This window comes from Odontesthes bonariensis, chromosome 10 (genome assembly GCF_027942865.1).
Source record: "Odontesthes bonariensis isolate fOdoBon6 chromosome 10, fOdoBon6.hap1, whole genome shotgun sequence".
NCBI classification, from domain to species: Eukaryota; Metazoa; Chordata; class Actinopteri; order Atheriniformes; family Atherinopsidae; genus Odontesthes; species Odontesthes bonariensis.
Window position 1 is genome coordinate 28,540,230 of NC_134515.1, and position 16,440 is coordinate 28,556,669.

General features: G+C 41.6%; 1 protein-coding gene across 1 annotated transcript; it reads left to right on the forward strand.

Moving 5' to 3' along the window:
- The first annotated feature begins 3,956 nt into the window (after positions 1–3,956).
- On the forward strand, positions 3,957–16,241 carry plp2b (proteolipid protein 2b). Its single transcript, XM_075475125.1, has 5 exons — positions 3,957–4,338; positions 11,808–11,963; positions 12,055–12,153; positions 14,188–14,284; positions 14,404–16,241. Exons 1-5 carry the CDS (start codon positions 4,240–4,242, stop codon positions 14,415–14,417), a joined length of 465 nt encoding a protein of 154 aa, XP_075331240.1. The 5' UTR covers positions 3,957–4,239; the 3' UTR covers positions 14,418–16,241.
- Positions 16,242–16,440: the final 199 nt, after the last annotated feature.

Consider the following 16,440-nt stretch of genomic DNA (forward strand, 5'->3'; position numbering starts at 1 on the left):
TAATGACTTGTTTTGAAGTATGCTGACACTGACCTGCACATTAGCCGCTTTCGGACAGACCGTTCTAAGAACGCAGTTATCAGAACTGTCCTACTCGAATTTCGTTCTGATAACTGTCCTTCTGTTTCAGTCTGCATTCGCACATGAGTCGGGACCTGATAGGGACTGATGCACCGCGTGCAGCCGTCTGCTTCAGTGACGTGTTAGCCGTTAGCCGTTAAAGGGGAACTCCGGGGCATTTGAAGCGCGTTTCCATTGCTAAAGGTTGTCAAATACTGATAGTAGGACACAGAGAGGTGCAAATCTGCGCTCCCTGTGTGGAGATCGCGCTGTGCGCACAGCGTGTCATGCGAGGCTAATACGTGGTGGCTAAGGGGCAAATGCTAACCCTTCCACGTAAAACAACAACTTGCACACAGCAGAAACGTCACACCACTTTATAAACCATCCGACAATAAAGTCACAAGCCTTACCATCAAAACCATATGCATGGTTCTCACATTACTGGCATGGGGACGTTACAAAACAACTTTATAAACAGCATGTAACTCACCGGCTGGTTGTAGGCTCGCACATGTGAAAGCCCAAAAGAGTCGATGGACGATAATCCCATATACAAAACAATTATATTCTCTAGAAAAACTGCGTTCAAGTATTTAAAACATTACAACAATACATACCCAGTAATATTGTTGTAATGTAAACACCTCTCTCTCTCTCTCACAAGACATGAGTGCCAGACATGTACTGCAACAGCATAACACACTTACTTCAGCTTCTGCAGATTGTGGTTCTGTAGGTTGGGTGGACAGGGCACCAGCATTCTCCTCCTGAATCCTCCTCACGATGGCTGCAGAGGCTGGGGTTCTGGGGACATGTTGTCTTTCCTCAATTTGTGGTCTCACCAATGCTTTTCCCAGATCCTCGAGAAAGAGGCGTCTCTTCTGGAGCTTCCCTCTTTTCCACTCTGGGTTAAGTGCCATCCAAATGACAAAGGCGTTGTTTGCTGAGATGTCCAACATGTCAAAGAATATCACCAGTGGCCAGCTTAGAGTCCTCCGTTTGCAGCTGTAGGCCGTCACCAGCTTGTCCATGTTGTCTACCCCTCCATTTGTGGCATTATAATCCATGATGATCTCTGGTTTGTGATGTTCCTGGTCACAGATTCTTCCATCCCCGTGCAGTGTACTCATGAGTACCACATTCTTGCCTTTCTTTGGCACATAGGATACCAGGGATGTGTCAGCCGTGTAGGCAAACATGGAAGACTTGACAGGCCTGTTCTTTGTAGTCAGCAGTTGAGGTGGAAGCTCTGACTTGTTTTTCCGTATTGTTCCCACCGTGGTCAGCTTCCTCTTTAGGAGCTCCTGTCCCAGCTTGTGCGAGGTAAAAAAATTGTCGCATGTGATGTTGATCCTTTTGGCCATCTTGATCGGTTGTGATAAGAAACCACACTGGCAAAGCTATATTCATAGTGTCCCGCCTCCAATTTGTAGCAGATAGAGTGGGAGAAAATAAAGATTCCCGCAAGACAGAGGGTCAAATGTGCGGGAAAACAAGAGTAGATGCTTGATGTGTTGAGTGTTGATGCTTGAATTTTGCAAAAATGTTGCAAACTTGTGTGGGAACCGCAGGTGCAGAAACTCTCTCTGTCACTCACTCACACGCACGCACGCACGCACTAACAGCAGGCCCAGACAGGAGGAGGACAGAGTGTAGGTACACAGAACATCAATTTCCACACTTCTTTTAGTCCTGGGTCCAGTGGACCCGAACATCTTATATGTAATAGAAATGTGTAGGGGGGGTGTACGGTGTGTGGTCATTAAAAATGTATTCTGATATATGTTCTTCACAGAAAATGAACTGCGGTCAAGTGAGCAGACGTTCGTCTTTTCGTGGTCAAGTGAGCAGACGTTCGTCTTTTCCTGATTTAAAGTGCGCCCGTATTACAGAATTTATGGTAAATATAGGAAGTCCATGATACGAAGCGTGCAAATATTTTACTCAACTGTAAAATCCTTTTGATCCATAATTTCTGAAAAAGGTTGATACACTTGAACTCAGGACCATCCTGACTGTTCACTCACTCAGTATCAAACATTCACTGTATCATTTTGGAGAAATTCAGCCTCAAAGTTCATTATTTTTAAGTGAAAAATGCCTTATGCGCGATATTTAGGCTACTGTAAAATCCCTTTCATCCATAATTTCTGACAAAGGTTGATACACTTGAACTCAGGAACATCCTGACTGTTCACTCACTCAATATCAAACTCATTAACTGTATCATTTTGGAGAAATTCAGTCTCAAAGTTCATTATTTTTAAGTGAAAAAGGCATTATTTATGCCACTGTAAAATCCTTTTGATCCATAATTTCTGAAAAAGGTTGATACACTTGAACTCAGGACCATCCTAACTGTTCACTCACTCAGTATCAAACATATTCACTGTATCATTTTGGAGAAATTCAGCCTCAAAGTTCATTATTTTGAAGTGAAAAAGGCATTATTTATGCTACTGTAAAATCCTTTTGATCCATAATTTCTGACAAAGGTTGATACACTTGAACTCAGGAACATCCTGACTCATCAAGCTCATTAACTGTATCATTTAGGAGAAATTCAAGTGTACACACCTTTGTCAGAAATTATGGATCAAAGAGATTTTACAGTAGCATAAATATCGCGCATAAGGCATTTTTCACTTAAAAATAATGAACTTTGAGACTGAATTTCTCAAATGATACAGTTAATGAGCTTGATACTGAGTGAGTGAACAGTCAGGATGTTCCTGAGTTCAAGTGTAGACACCTTTGTCAGAAATTATGGATCAAAGGGATTTTACAGTAGCATAAATATCGCGCATAAGGCAGTGTATCAACCTTTTTCAGAAATTATGGATCAAAAGGATTTTACAGTTGAGTAAAATATTTGCACGCTCCGTATCATGGACTTCCTATATTTACCATAAATTCTGTAATACGGGCGCACTTTAAATCAGGAAAAGACGAACGTCTGCTCACTTGACCGCAGTGAAAAACGAGCCAAGGCCAGTGAGTCTGAGTTTGAAAAATTAATTAATTGTATCATTTTTCTTTTAATAAAAAATGAAAACGGGTCCCACAGACCCGAACACCACACAAGGGTTAAAGGAAAACTGAATTTATTTAACAAAAACAAAGTACCAACATAAAACGCGGCTGAGCCGGAAAAAACGTTGCTGTGAACAAAACAAAGAACTTAACACGGCATGGATAAATAAATACTTAGCTTTCAAAAACGTGGCAATCATGGGACGCAGGGATCTTAGCATGGGTTACAAACATGACATACAACAAAGATCCGGCAAACTGACAGGGGAGGCAGGAAACTAAATAGGGAGTGAGAGTGATTGGAGAGTGAGTGCAGCTGAGGGAAAAAAACACAGGTGAAGTGAGTGAACTAATAAACAGAGTGCAGGGAAACTAAGACATGACTAAACTAAACATGGACTGAACACAAAAACATAACCTAAAACATGAAACTAAAAACGTGAGTCCAAAGGTTCCTACAGTCCGAAAGCGGTTATTCTCAGGCCCAACACTGGGGCTTAAAACCGTTTCCACCTGTTTTTCTTTTTTTTCCCCTCTTGGTGGCACTTGCCAGGCTCCGTAGGGCTGTGCTAGATTATCATATTAACATATTTCTATGAGGAAAAATGTAGGAGGATTGGAGGTTTTTTAGTGGCAAACACTTAAAAATTAGTTTTTTTATGGGTTAAAAACTGCTGTAGAGGTATTATAAACTTTACAAAATATTTTTTTAAGTGGTGTTTTTTAAAAAAAATAAATAAATAAAAAGGTTACTCTCAGGAAGTGGCAATGTAAACGTCTACGGTGGGTTATTATGTTGCTATGTTGTTCTCTGCGATGCCAACAGTGGTTCCCCTTGAGGAAAGTGAAAGCCAACGCCCCGTTCATACACGAGCTCCTTCGCTCGTCTCCTCCTCCTTACACGGACACACAGGACTCATTTTCACGAGACTTTTGAACGGAGAAGTTGAATCAGTGGGGAAAAAAAAAAAACTTCAGTCCTTCTTTACTTGCTTGAACCGGAGCAGCGGTCAACAACATTGAGGCTATTCTTTCTAGAATATCTTGCATTCTTGCGCTCGAGATAAGTTTGCTTATTCGTCGACGAGCGACAAGCCAATTCCCACGAGCAACTGCCGCCCCAGTGAGTAAGTTTTTAACAGAATGGCTGATACAACTGCGTCCAGCCCTGCAGCCAACTGCCTGGAGAAGCTGAAAAGTTACGTGAAGACCCCGAAAGGTTTCATCCTCGCAGCAGAAATAGTAAGTTTACAGACCTGAGCGGGACATTTTTAACGTCTAAGCCTCCGTGCTGTCCTGTTATGAACTTTTTACAAAGCTAGCTCTAATGTGTCGAGTGTTGTGTGCTAGCAACAAATTAATATTTCACGAAATGTAAGAGAGTTCATGTTGTATTGCTATTGATTTTTAGGCTGGAGGAGAAAGATATGCGAGCCACTCGGAGTGTGTTTCGGCCATAAATGTGCGCAATTATCTTCTCACTTTAGAAAGTAGCCTCGTCATGGAATGACAGGCATGCGGTCTGGGGGTTGAGGGATCATTTGCACGGGTTAAGGGTTTCCACCTGTCACTTGTGCTCCACTGTTTTCTCATTTGGCACCAAAGAGTCGAATGCTGAGTGTTAATGGCAAATGAGAGGTGTGTCAACTCAGCCAAGCGCTTCTTGACAGGCTTTCATCGTTTGCATTTAAAACCACAGTAATATGTCAGCTGAATAGTAGCTGTCAAAATTGAATGGAGAGGAAATGGAATGCACATAACATTCCTCATTGTACAAAGGCCCATCAAGGCTGTTTCCTCCACTCTGCGTCTTGCGTCTGCCTTTAGTTAACTGGAGCATTATATGCACCCACAAAGGTGGAAGCAGGAACATTAGAGCAACACTAGCAAGCCTTAATGATAAAGGTGTAGTGCGGCCAAAGTACATCCACTTCCTGTTTGGGAAGACTCACTATATTCTTCTTAACCACCATTTTATTCACATGAATGCTTCTGTTTGCATTTCACACAAGTGTGCTGTGAGCACAAGTCACTGTGACCTTCATGTTTTGCATATAGGTTCTGCTCTAATAAAGTACATTCACTCAAGTACTCTACTTCTGTACAGGTTTTACTTACTTGCGTTTTTTTTTTTTATTCGCACATCCGTTCCCTTGCTCTTTTTTACTCTGCATGTCACTGCCGTTATTGCAAATTTGGTGGTTTTACAAAGTTTAGACACAAAACTTAGAATCAGCTACTAAAGTTTTGTTATGATTTGAGCGACTTAACAGCTCTAAGATAATTTGATATATTGCATTAGCTCCTGCGTGACCAATAATTGTCTTTTAACTGTGCGGTTTTGCTACTTTTACTTTAGGAAATGACTGAACACTTCTCACATTATTTTGTATTTCCAAAGTTTCTCGTCAGGCACGTGCATGTGAATGCTATCACATAACCTGCTGTTATACCGTTGTTTATACTTTGAATAAATAACTGAGGTATTATCGTCCCCTTTTTCCTGTGCTACTGATGAAAAGGCTCTGATCTCTTAACTCAACAAGCTCATTAGAAAGCAGGCTCTCAGATGTTGGTGGTCAGTTGTCCACCCACTCTTTTTCTTTTCCTGAAGTAATTCCAGACTGGTGTGAAGTTTAGTCCTGGGAACAAAGAATGTATGAACTGGTTAGCGCACATTTCTAGTGTGCCAGTCAAGGATAGCTTCATGCTTCACTGGGTACCCTTGATAGTTAGTTGTTTTGTCTGCTCCTTCTTTACTGGAACCTTATACAGGCCAAAGGAAGTCATCTGTGATGGTGGATGTCTGAAATAGTTTAGAGAGCAGACAGAGGGCTGTGAGAGAGAACCAGGAAGACGCAGGTCATTACTGCTTATTATGGTGATTTCCAATTGAATAGGAAATGGGGGTATTTAACCCCGGCAGCCAAAAATATTACTGTAATCTTTCAGCTGGTACACCAAAAGTCTAAAGGAGTCAATCATATTTTCCTTTATTCTGCCTGTTAAAGACATGACCGTGTTGGAGCAAGTTTAAAGCTGCAGGGCAACATGCGAGTAACACACTCATGTAGCGGAAAAGTCGGCTCATTATGATTGAGCCAGTAGTGATGAGTCATGCACTGAGCTGATCGTTCACCTTGTTGTTAATAATACAATTATAGAATAGCTACATAGTTCTGTTAGCTGGAAACCATTCTATTTCTCAAACTTATACATAACTATATGGGTTAGGCTTAGGGTGGAGAATGGAAATTGTGTAATGAGTGAAAATGAGCAGGAAGGGTGATGAAATAAAACTCTGCTTTTCTCATCACTCTACGCACATGAAAACAGCCCAAAAAGTGAGGGACTTCCCTAGCAACCGTTGCTGTTTGGTGTGTCGCGGCACCACGAACCAGCTCTTGGCACTCGCGTTGCTGCCGACTATAATTAGCCAACTGTTCCCAACAGATTCCCTTCCAGTCAGTTTCAAAAGGCAGCACTGATGTGAATAGATCCTTGCTGGGATCTTTGAAAGCTGCCCCATGCAAACAGATCCATGTATGTGGGGTCAAGCATGAAGGTGTCAACATCTCAGAGCTTTTCTTGTTCTGAGGGACTGTTGTGTAGTGGGTGTTTCTCTGTGTGACGACCTCGTCAGTAGCCACTACCCTCGGAGCAGCCGGCTCTGGCCTGAATAGAGCTCCTTTTGTGTAGGACCTTGGCCTCGGCCTCTTCTCTGCTCTACAGAGGCAGCCTGTGCCAGTCTCAAGAACACATAAACCACTGATGCATCTGACTTGCTGGCTGTCTGTGGGTTGCATGTGAGGGGAGGGTGGTCTGTAGTGACAGATGTAGGGCTGGCGTCGAGTCTGTCAAGTTGTGTGTGTGTGTGTGTATCATGTAGACAGCAGTGATTTGACACTACATAGGGAGTTGTCTGTGTCTCAGAATAAAACTTTGCTATGTGCTTTATTATTAGGCACACGTCAGAGTATTTTTTTATTTTTATTGAGTGATCATCAACAGAATAAATCATTTGACGTGTGTCAAGATAGCACTTAATATTTATTTTTTTAAAGAATTTTTTAAGGCTCCAGTGTGTATAATGGGGGACATACTGGAGGAATTATGTTTTCATTATTTAACTATGTTTTTAATGTTGTAGAATTGTATGAAAGTAAGATTTTTTGTTTGTCTTTGTTAGCTTATTAGAGCAAGCCATTTTTTTTTCGTATCTAAAGCAGGGCTTTTTTTCTTAGGTGCACCAGCACAAAATTTAGGTGCACCCAAATTTTCAAACGTATTGCATTTAACACTGCAGTTTTACAGGTTCACTTCATTTATTTATTTTAAAATCGCTGTCCATATGTCTATTAACTAGCAATCTGGTCAAAATAAAGTTCTTTATTTGAAGCACAATTCTACAAACTTACTGAACTTAACTTACTAACTACTTACTGAAAAAGTGTTGGTGCTTAAAGTGATTCACTGACCTGAAATTTAAACTTAAAACATCTCAAGATAAATTAAATAAAAAGAAAATCTAAATTAAAATTGCAAGTGTTTTAAGGGCTTCAAACTGAACATCTCATGGCTCAATGTCTTATGGACTATTCTCCATTGCAGTCACATGCCCCTCGGATGGCCAACTCCTGTATTTGGGTTAAATAAATATACATCAGTATATTCACCGGTCTTCCTCTCCTCAAGATACGGCCGTACACAATGACGCATTCCTGAACGATCAGGAATGCCATGTACTCACTGTTCTTTGTCTTTTTTTCAATGTATCTGCGATGACTCCTATAAATTGCGCGCACGCGACATCATTGCTGTACGTTGGGTTTATGTTCAAGCCATTTTTCTCCTGAAGAATTATTTCGGACTTGAACTTAGTGAAGGGAACTTTTGCAATATGGTAGGCAACGTTAAACTTGATTATCATCTCGGCCTCGTCCGATGATGTGTTTGCTGCTGCCTGCCGCTGAAAGGCAGCGGGGAGAGGGGACACTGAGCAGGTAATGTGTTTCTTAAGCCCCTTTCACACTGAGGAATAACCCGCGTTTAATCCGCGAATTTAGCGTGTCCGCTGTTGCGTTCACACTGCCGACCCGGGCTGCCGTGTCAACTCGACTCGCGTTTCGACCCGGTCGGACCCTAGTCTTTTTGCCGAGCCGAGTTTGGTGTGAAAGCAATTGACGCGGGTCAGACGTGGGCGTGACGTGAGGAGTTTAAAATACAGAATGGACACCTGATTCAGAACAACAGCGACAGGTGAGGACAAGTTTCACTCTGTTTTACATCAAGTTCGCGAGCTCCTCAGCCTCCGAGCAGAGGACGTTATTTACCGCCACATTTCGGGGACTATAGTGCTCTTGTATTCTCCGCATATGTTCTTCGGCGGCATCCCACGTTGTAACCATCCACACCCCGTAAAATAACATCTCCATGAACTGCATATACAATTGCAAAAACGAGTCCTCAAGGTGTCCCGCCATCGTTTGTTTGAAAAATTTGATGCAGACAGGTGTATTTAACCCTACCTCCGACGCATGGCTTGTGCCTACGTCATTGTACACGCCCAGCATTTTATGTGTTTCATGTGACGCTCTGCCACTAGGCAACACCCCCTGAACTCGGCTTCTGGCGACACGGGTCACCTAACGCGTTCACATTGCTCGACGCGGGTCGAAGGTGCAATTTGGACCCGCTAAGGTAGCGGGTCTCAGTGTGAAAGGGGCTATAGATGCGTTGTGCTTTTTCAGCGTTTCAATTCGAAATGTATTAGAACCAGTCACAAATGCTCTATTACCACACTTTACGTAAATGCAGTGCATTATATTATCGGCTTTACTGTATTTTAGCCAGGGAAACTGGTCAAGCCGCTCTCTTCGAAATGTATACACTTTACCCCTTTTTATTTCAGTTGGTTCTGGCTCGGAGTTGATCATATGTGGCTCATTATCTGATGCTAGCTCCGGATGCTAGCTCATTATCTGATGCTAGCTCCGGATGCTAGCTCATTATCAGATGCTAGCTCCGGACCAGGGCTTGACATAACGTGGGAGGTTGATTGCTCCGTGTCAGAGCATTGGTTGTGGTTATTTTCGGACAAATCAGGCCTTAACTTAACCAAAAAGTTGTCAATCGTTCTTTTCATCTTATCACCCGCGGCTACATCCACTGTTTATCTGACGAGCCGAGGTTCATCACCTCTCTGTCTGACTAGCAAGCACGTGTTCAAACGTACCCACGTACACGGGCCAATCAGAAGGGGGTCCCGGCCTTCACTATCTCTGATTGGTTTAGACCACGATATGGGTCTAATGTGTGTCTGTTGTTGAACCACAGGGAGACTTTCAGAGTCACTTAGACTTTTTTTCTTTTTTTTTCCTTGAACGGTTGGTTGCACCGGTGCAACCTGAGATTTTTTTTAGGTGCACTATTGAGAAAATAGGTCGCATTTGCGACCAAATTGGTTGCACTCTAGAGCCCTGTAAAGAAAGCAGGGGTGGGCCTCGTTGCAGTTCACCATGTTGCGCCCTCGAGTTTCTACAACAGCTCAGAATTTTGGGGGGGGGGGGGGATTTTTCTCAAGGTTTTCGAGCGCACACTTTGAATGGAAGGGTGAGGTGAGGGCATTCAGCAGGTTGCAGCCAGCAATTTCATCCCTTGATGTAACTATTTCCTACTTGGCGCTCCTTCAGTAACCGAGTGTCACAACAGGTGATGTATGAATGATTATAAAGATAGTTTTCCATGTCACATGCTCTTGTAATGTAAACATCATCTCAGAAGCTTTTCGATAAAGTGGCCACGTGTGACCATACGTTGAACAACGCGCCGAATACTCACGTTCCCCATGTGCTCATACTGTGCATTTGTAGACGACAAAGCCCCACTGCGTGCATGAAGTGCAAAAATATCTGAAGTGGTGCTAAAAGAGTGTCTGTGCGATTAGATGATTGAGAAATGCATCGTAGAAGGCACTGTGTAAGTTTTGATCATTTATGATTTAATGGCTAGCGTGCAAAAGAGTTATAATTGATATGACAATTTGAGGAAAGCGGTGACAATAGAATATTAATAAGTTCACCACTGTCAGTCAGTAGATTAATGACCAGATTAGCATAAAGTCATTTCTCAAGCAAACATGCCGCCCTTTTAATAGTTCCAGCTTCTCAAATGAAACAAAACTTTGATTGGGATTTTGTTACATTGTACTGTTAATGTAACCTTAGTTGCACCCCTGTTGTTACAATTTAGGCTTCTAGCAATCATAAAAAAGTATTAGTATAATTATTGCGCTGAAGAGACGTGTCGTAAATCCAGTGGCTCCCCTTCTTTTACAGCTGCGTGCTTGTGCCTCTTTATCTAAAGCCCAAGTTCTCTCCAGATCAGCCTGTAACATGTTTAGTTCAACTGGTACCCATGTGAAGTTAAAATAAAATTTAAAAAAAGCGTTCATCTGCAAGAAAGGCTACAAAGGCCATCCTTTTTTTTTTTTTTTTTTTTTTTTTTTTTTTTAAAGATCCCATAAATTGCTAATTTGCAGTTTTGTTTTGAGGTAGGAACGGGGCTAATTGCTTTAAAACAGTCTTTTGCTGAAGCTCCCTTTCTGTCTGAAGCGCTCCAGTTTAGCTCCTAGAGCTAAAACTTAAATCTAGGCTGAGAGCCAGAGCCTCTCCTGAAAAGCCCAGTGTGCTCTGATTGGTCAAGTGTGTGATCCAAAATGGCAATGTTGATGTAGGCGAGTAAAGAAAGAAAACACTGCACTACAAATGATGTGTTTCAGGCAGGTCAGTGACAGTGTTTTCTTTGTTGCCTTTATTATGAACTTTGACTCTGCAGTCTTTTTACATGCATGAAAAACCGCGGGTGAAGTCAGAGTTGGGGAAAGTGGAAGAGGAAAACTCCATGAAGCATAAAATGACCTCTTTGGGTTAAATAAATCCATGATGTTTACAAAAAGCAAGCAGCCATGAACTGAACTACGCACTGAAGTAAAGTCCAGTTGCTTGAAAAGAACACAAAACAAAAAAAAAGGGATGAAATGTCACTTCTCTGATTTTAGGACTTTAATCTAATTAAAGTTTCCACTCCTTCAGTTGTTGTGGTGTTTGTGTGACAACATCTGCCTACGCAGCCTGACAGCAGCAACAATAGCCATATTATGAAAAAAAAGACTTGATAGTGAGCCGTAGGCTTCGCAAGTTTATGATTCCTTCACATTGGCAGCATTTCCCTGGACTGAGAAGAATGCACGCTCACTTTTCTTTTCTTTTATCTCCCCCCCACACATGGAAAAATAGGGCGGAACAAATACTCGCTGTTAATCTAAGCTGAAAGCAGAAAGCTGTGGACTGACTGAAATAGTGCATTATAATCCATTCCGTTTTTGAGTATTTTGTGTGGATAAATTATTTTTCCTCTGCCGAGGAAACATAATGGTGTCTTTGTTTGAGTGATTTACTGTCTGACCGGCCCTGACAGTTCAATGGACAGTACAGATTATCATCTGTTACAACGAGATGCTATGGCTGGGCCTGTCGTAGGAACACTGCTGCTGTTTAGATAATGTGATCCGAAATAACCAGCAAACTCGAGCAGAGGCACAGAATTTAGGGAGCAACTGTTAGTTCGCTGATAGATCTGTGGAGAATTCTGGGATATCAAACGTTCTGTCTTTGTTTCTTTTTCTTCATCACCTCTCATATCTCTCCTAGGTCATCAGTTTCATCATCCTCATCTGCTATGCTGCATCTCTGTACGGAGGCTACTCTGCTGTTGCCATCTGCGAGATGGTCTTCGCCATCATCTTCTTTATCATCTTCATGATGGAGTTGGACAAGCAGATCCAAGTGGTCAACTGGGTCTGGAGTGTGAGTTCTCTGCACACGCACCAAAGCACACCGGCACATTAACGTGGCAGGGCGCTCGGTTCTTCATCTCCTGCTTCCCTCCTCTGTGCAGGATTTTTTCCGTGCCATTATCGGTGCTGCTCTGTACATCATCACTTCTCTCATCTGTGTCATCGGAGGAGCAGGGGACGGAGCGCGGATCGCCGGCGGTGTAAGTTCAGACACGATGACTCAACCTGGGCTCTGAATTCTGATCCAAAACTGTGAAGTTTTCTTATTTATTATGACAACTGTTGACGTCTGACTGCCATATGACTCATTTCCAGAGACTGATATTTAAACCAGTTTTTTTTTTTTTTTTATTATTATTACTTGTTTTCTTCACTATGATACACACCTAAACTCAGTATTAGTATTAGGTTATATTTTAATCAGGAGTTTTTTTTCTTCTTCGTTTCTTTTTTTTTAGCTCCTTTAGAAACATGTCTTTATCTGGTCATGAGTTGTCCCGGACACGATTACACCTTCTCTCTTTTCTTAGCCAAAAAAGGATACGCTCTGAGTTAGTGCACCTTGAGGAAGTCTCAGAAAGGTGTAGAAGCCTATTGCAAACGCAGCATGTGTAGGAGGATCCTTCCATCAGGGGAAAAAAACGCTTGACAATACACTCTTGTATCTGTCCAAAGTTACTCAGTAGTGAATTGTTTTCAGCTTCCTCTACCAAAGGGGGGGAGATGTCTCACTTCCCTAAATGCACATTTACCCCAGGCAAACTACCATTTTCAAATGTTCACCAGAGAAGACCTGAACCCTCCAAAGCAGTGAGTTTTGCAGTAGCACAGCGAAAGTTTTGAAGGCAAACACCAGCGATGCTGCGTGTCACACATTTCGGTGCATTACCAGATTTCACAGGAAAGTCAGTAACTTTGCAGCAGTGGAAAAAAAACAAAAAACTGCATCACGAGTTCCCAAAGTGTGCAGCTGCCGTTAAAGGTATTCCAGGTTCTACACCCATTAAAATGGACACACATCCGTTTCCTTTTTGGAACTAAAAGCTTCCTGTGGTGTGAACAGCAAAGCCTTGTAGTCAGCAGCATTTCAAATGTGTTAGATTATGAAGAATGCTTTATAGTGGTGCAACGGATCATCATTGATCCGTGATCCGTTCGGATCAATTATTTCGGTTCGGCACACACATGATCCGCGGATTGATTTATGAAAAAAAAATTGTGCGCATGTTCAGTCCTCACACAGCCGTTACCATTCCTGCTAGTTCCAGGGACAGAGCTACTTTCCACGCTCTGGGTAAAAGTCTGCAACAGTTCCCTCTTCAATAAGCAAACAGTCCTATGGCTCGTTTGTGATTTATTGTCCTCAGCGTACAACATGTAGAACAGTGGGCATGGAAAATAAAAGTAAGCTAGACTTCGGTGACTACTGTAACGATAACTGCTGCCACACAAACCTGTCGCCTAGGTTACCACACAGACATAACACGTAGCTGACATAGCGATAGCTAACATAAAGAAAACCCCTAACCTGCAACACAGCGTGGTCATGGCGAGCGGAGGAACAGCGAGCTTCAACGCCCCACGTCATTTAAATCCCCTGTTTGGGAGCATTTTGGCTTCCCTGTCAAATTTAATGAAGAAGGAAAGAGGTTGGTGGATAAAACCGTGACGGTATGTAGGCACTGTGGCACAAGAAAGCCACACAACAGTGGAAACGCATCGAGCATGGCCACGCATTTGCAGCGACATCACCCCGGTGTTTCACTGACAGGAGTGAAACCGAAAGCGGCTCAACAACCGCTCATCACTGCGGCGTTTAAGCAGCCCCTTCCTTCACAATCCGACCGGGCTAAAGCGATCATAAACGCTATCGGTGTGTTTTTATGTTGCACTTTAAGTTGTTTTTCTTTGATTATGTTGAAAAGAAGATGTTAATTGTGCACTTTAAGTTGATTTTATATATTTCAATTTAATAATTTAAAAGTGTTAATAAACAAAAAGACAAAACATGTTTATTTGTCTAGTCTATTTTTTTTTTTTTTTTTTTGCTGATCTGAAAAATTATCCGATCCGTGACTCTGATCCGAGTAACGATCCGAACCGTGAGATTTTTGATCCGTTGCACCCCTAATGCTTTACAGTATCTGCATGCCTTTTATTTTATTTATCAAGTTCCTTGTGTTTATTGTGAGCGCTGAACGTTATTAAAGCTGTGATTTTGATATTCTTCACAGGTTTTCGGTTTGATCGCTGGTCTGCTGTTTGCATATGACAGCTATACCATCTACCTGCAAATTCGGAGTTCCAGACAGCACACGGCGGCTTCGACCGGTGAGAGCAACACACGCATTTCCTGATTATACTCTAATTCTCCTTTATGACATTACTCTGCCTCATTTGGAACATCAATTTTATTTTATATAATTTTTTTTTTTGTTTGTTTCTTACAGATGACAGAGTTTAAACACTCCACTCCACCTACCTGCGTCAAGATCGCAGCAGGTGTACAAAAAGAGAAACATTGTGCAGCAGTTAACTGAAGAGTGGGTCAGCGAGGACGATGGACAGTAAAATGAGCAGGTCACAGTTTAATCATTGCGACTGTGTGCCGTGAACAAATGAGATGTATATTAGGGCCGTGCCTGAAAGGAGGATGACATAGCCAAAGTGAGTGGTACTGTACATCTGTGCCTGCAGGTCTGCTACATGGGGACTTCCCCCCTCCCAAGCTTTTTCTTACTCCTCCATAGATCACTGACAAATAAAAAAGGGAAATTTGCCAATAATAGGCGATGTAAGACTTAGGTTGATGTCATCAAGCAGCTTGTCTAATACACCTGTCTGCTGTTACTGGACTGCTGTCGTAAATAGTAAATGTGTCACCATTGGACTTTCGAAGTAACCGACACAAAGATGGGTGCTTTAGCGACTACATATTGTCATAATTATGCTCTTCTTGAGTTTGTTTTCATTTCATCGGCTGGTTAAACATTTCCTTCTCCAATATTCAAGTATAACAATCCCTGTGTGTTACAGTGCCTTAAAGTCTCATTTCAAACATCCAGTTGTTCCCTTCATCTTACCCATTTTTTTTTTAATTATTTCTGAATCTTAAATATTTGATGTGGTCTGCTACTATTTATCAACACATTTTCTGGCTGTTTTTGTACTAATAGAGGTTAATTGGGTATCTTTAGGACCCTCAGATGGTCATTAACCACACAAATTACAGTGTCATCCTCTACTTTTAACTGTCTCTTTGATTCTTGCTCAGGTTATGTTTTTTTCTTACTCGTGTAACACGTTTTTTTAAGGTGCGGATTCTTTTTTTCCAGTTTATATTCCACACTGCCCAGTAATAAAGTGCAGGTTGGGTTGGGTTTTTTTTTTATGTTCATGTTCTCTTGTGATGAGGGAGATGATTAAAACAAGAAGAAGAAATAAAAACATTTTATGACTGATGTGAATATCACACGATGTGCTGCAGTTGTTTCCTCAACCCTTTTGGTTATTTTGTCATTTCAAAATTCAAATCAGCTTTGAGAAATAAAGCAACTGTTACTACTAAGAGTATCTGTATTTGTAGCTTGTATTATGCGCTAATCTTTCACATTATGTCATCTTAATGTTTAAAAAACGTTTTTATTTTTATATCTCCAGAGGCCTTGTGTATGATGGGTTCGGACTGTAATTTGTCTTCTGTTTTATTGCCACTAGATGGAAGCAGTCTGCCACTCATTTACTGAAATGCTAAACTGCAAAGAGCTCCTTTAGTTGGTGAGCCACTGGGGCCGGTAACTGACAAAGCAACAGTGCTGCTGGTATTCAGATGGGATCAAAAATATAATTTAATATAACATAAATTTTGTTTTTTTCCAGCGTGAAGAGTGGTTTAAGTCGTGCTGCATGCAGCTATGCTCTCTGCATCACATTGGATTTTTGTTGTGTTTTTTCTTTACAGTGCACGCATGCTGCCCCTATTCCTCGTTCTGAGATTACATTGTATTCATGAAAATCCTCTCCTTCATTTAGGGCTGTGGCTCCACTGCCTTTCAGTTGTAATAACGACTCATGTTATTTTAAAAGCTGCGCAGTGGAATGATAATCCCTTGTTTGGGGTCATGCCAGCTGCTATCAAACTATTTCCCAGGGTCCCTGGACTGTAATAATAACTGCCCAAACACAACTTATCAAAAATGTGTATTTTGTTCAGAATTTTTCTTTTCGAATGAAGTCTACAGTGATTTTTGTTTTTAACTCTAAAGTTGTAAATGGATATTACTAAGAAGCATAAATGTGTTGACTGGATTTACTTACACACACACACGTATATATCTATCTATATATAGAGAGAGATAGTTTTGGTGATGTATGGGCCAAGCTTTAAGACAGTTTACTGTCTACAGTTATTTTTTAAAAATAGTTTATTTATTTTTTTTTTATTTTGGACAGGAAGTAAAGGTAGACCGTCGTCAAGTTAGCACACA

Bases quoted from the DNA above. Each gene is read 5' to 3' on its own strand.
- plp2b (XM_075475125.1), top strand. From the start codon at position 4,240: ATGGCTGATACAACTGCGTCCAGCCCTGCAGCCAACTGCCTGGAGAAG. The intron at 4,339-11,807 runs GTAAGTTTACAG...TATCTCTCCTAG, and splicing joins TCATCCTCGCAGCAGAAATA to GTCATCAGTTTCATCATCCT. The intron at 11,964-12,054 runs GTGAGTTCTCTG...TCCTCTGTGCAG, and splicing joins TGGTCAACTGGGTCTGGAGT to GATTTTTTCCGTGCCATTAT.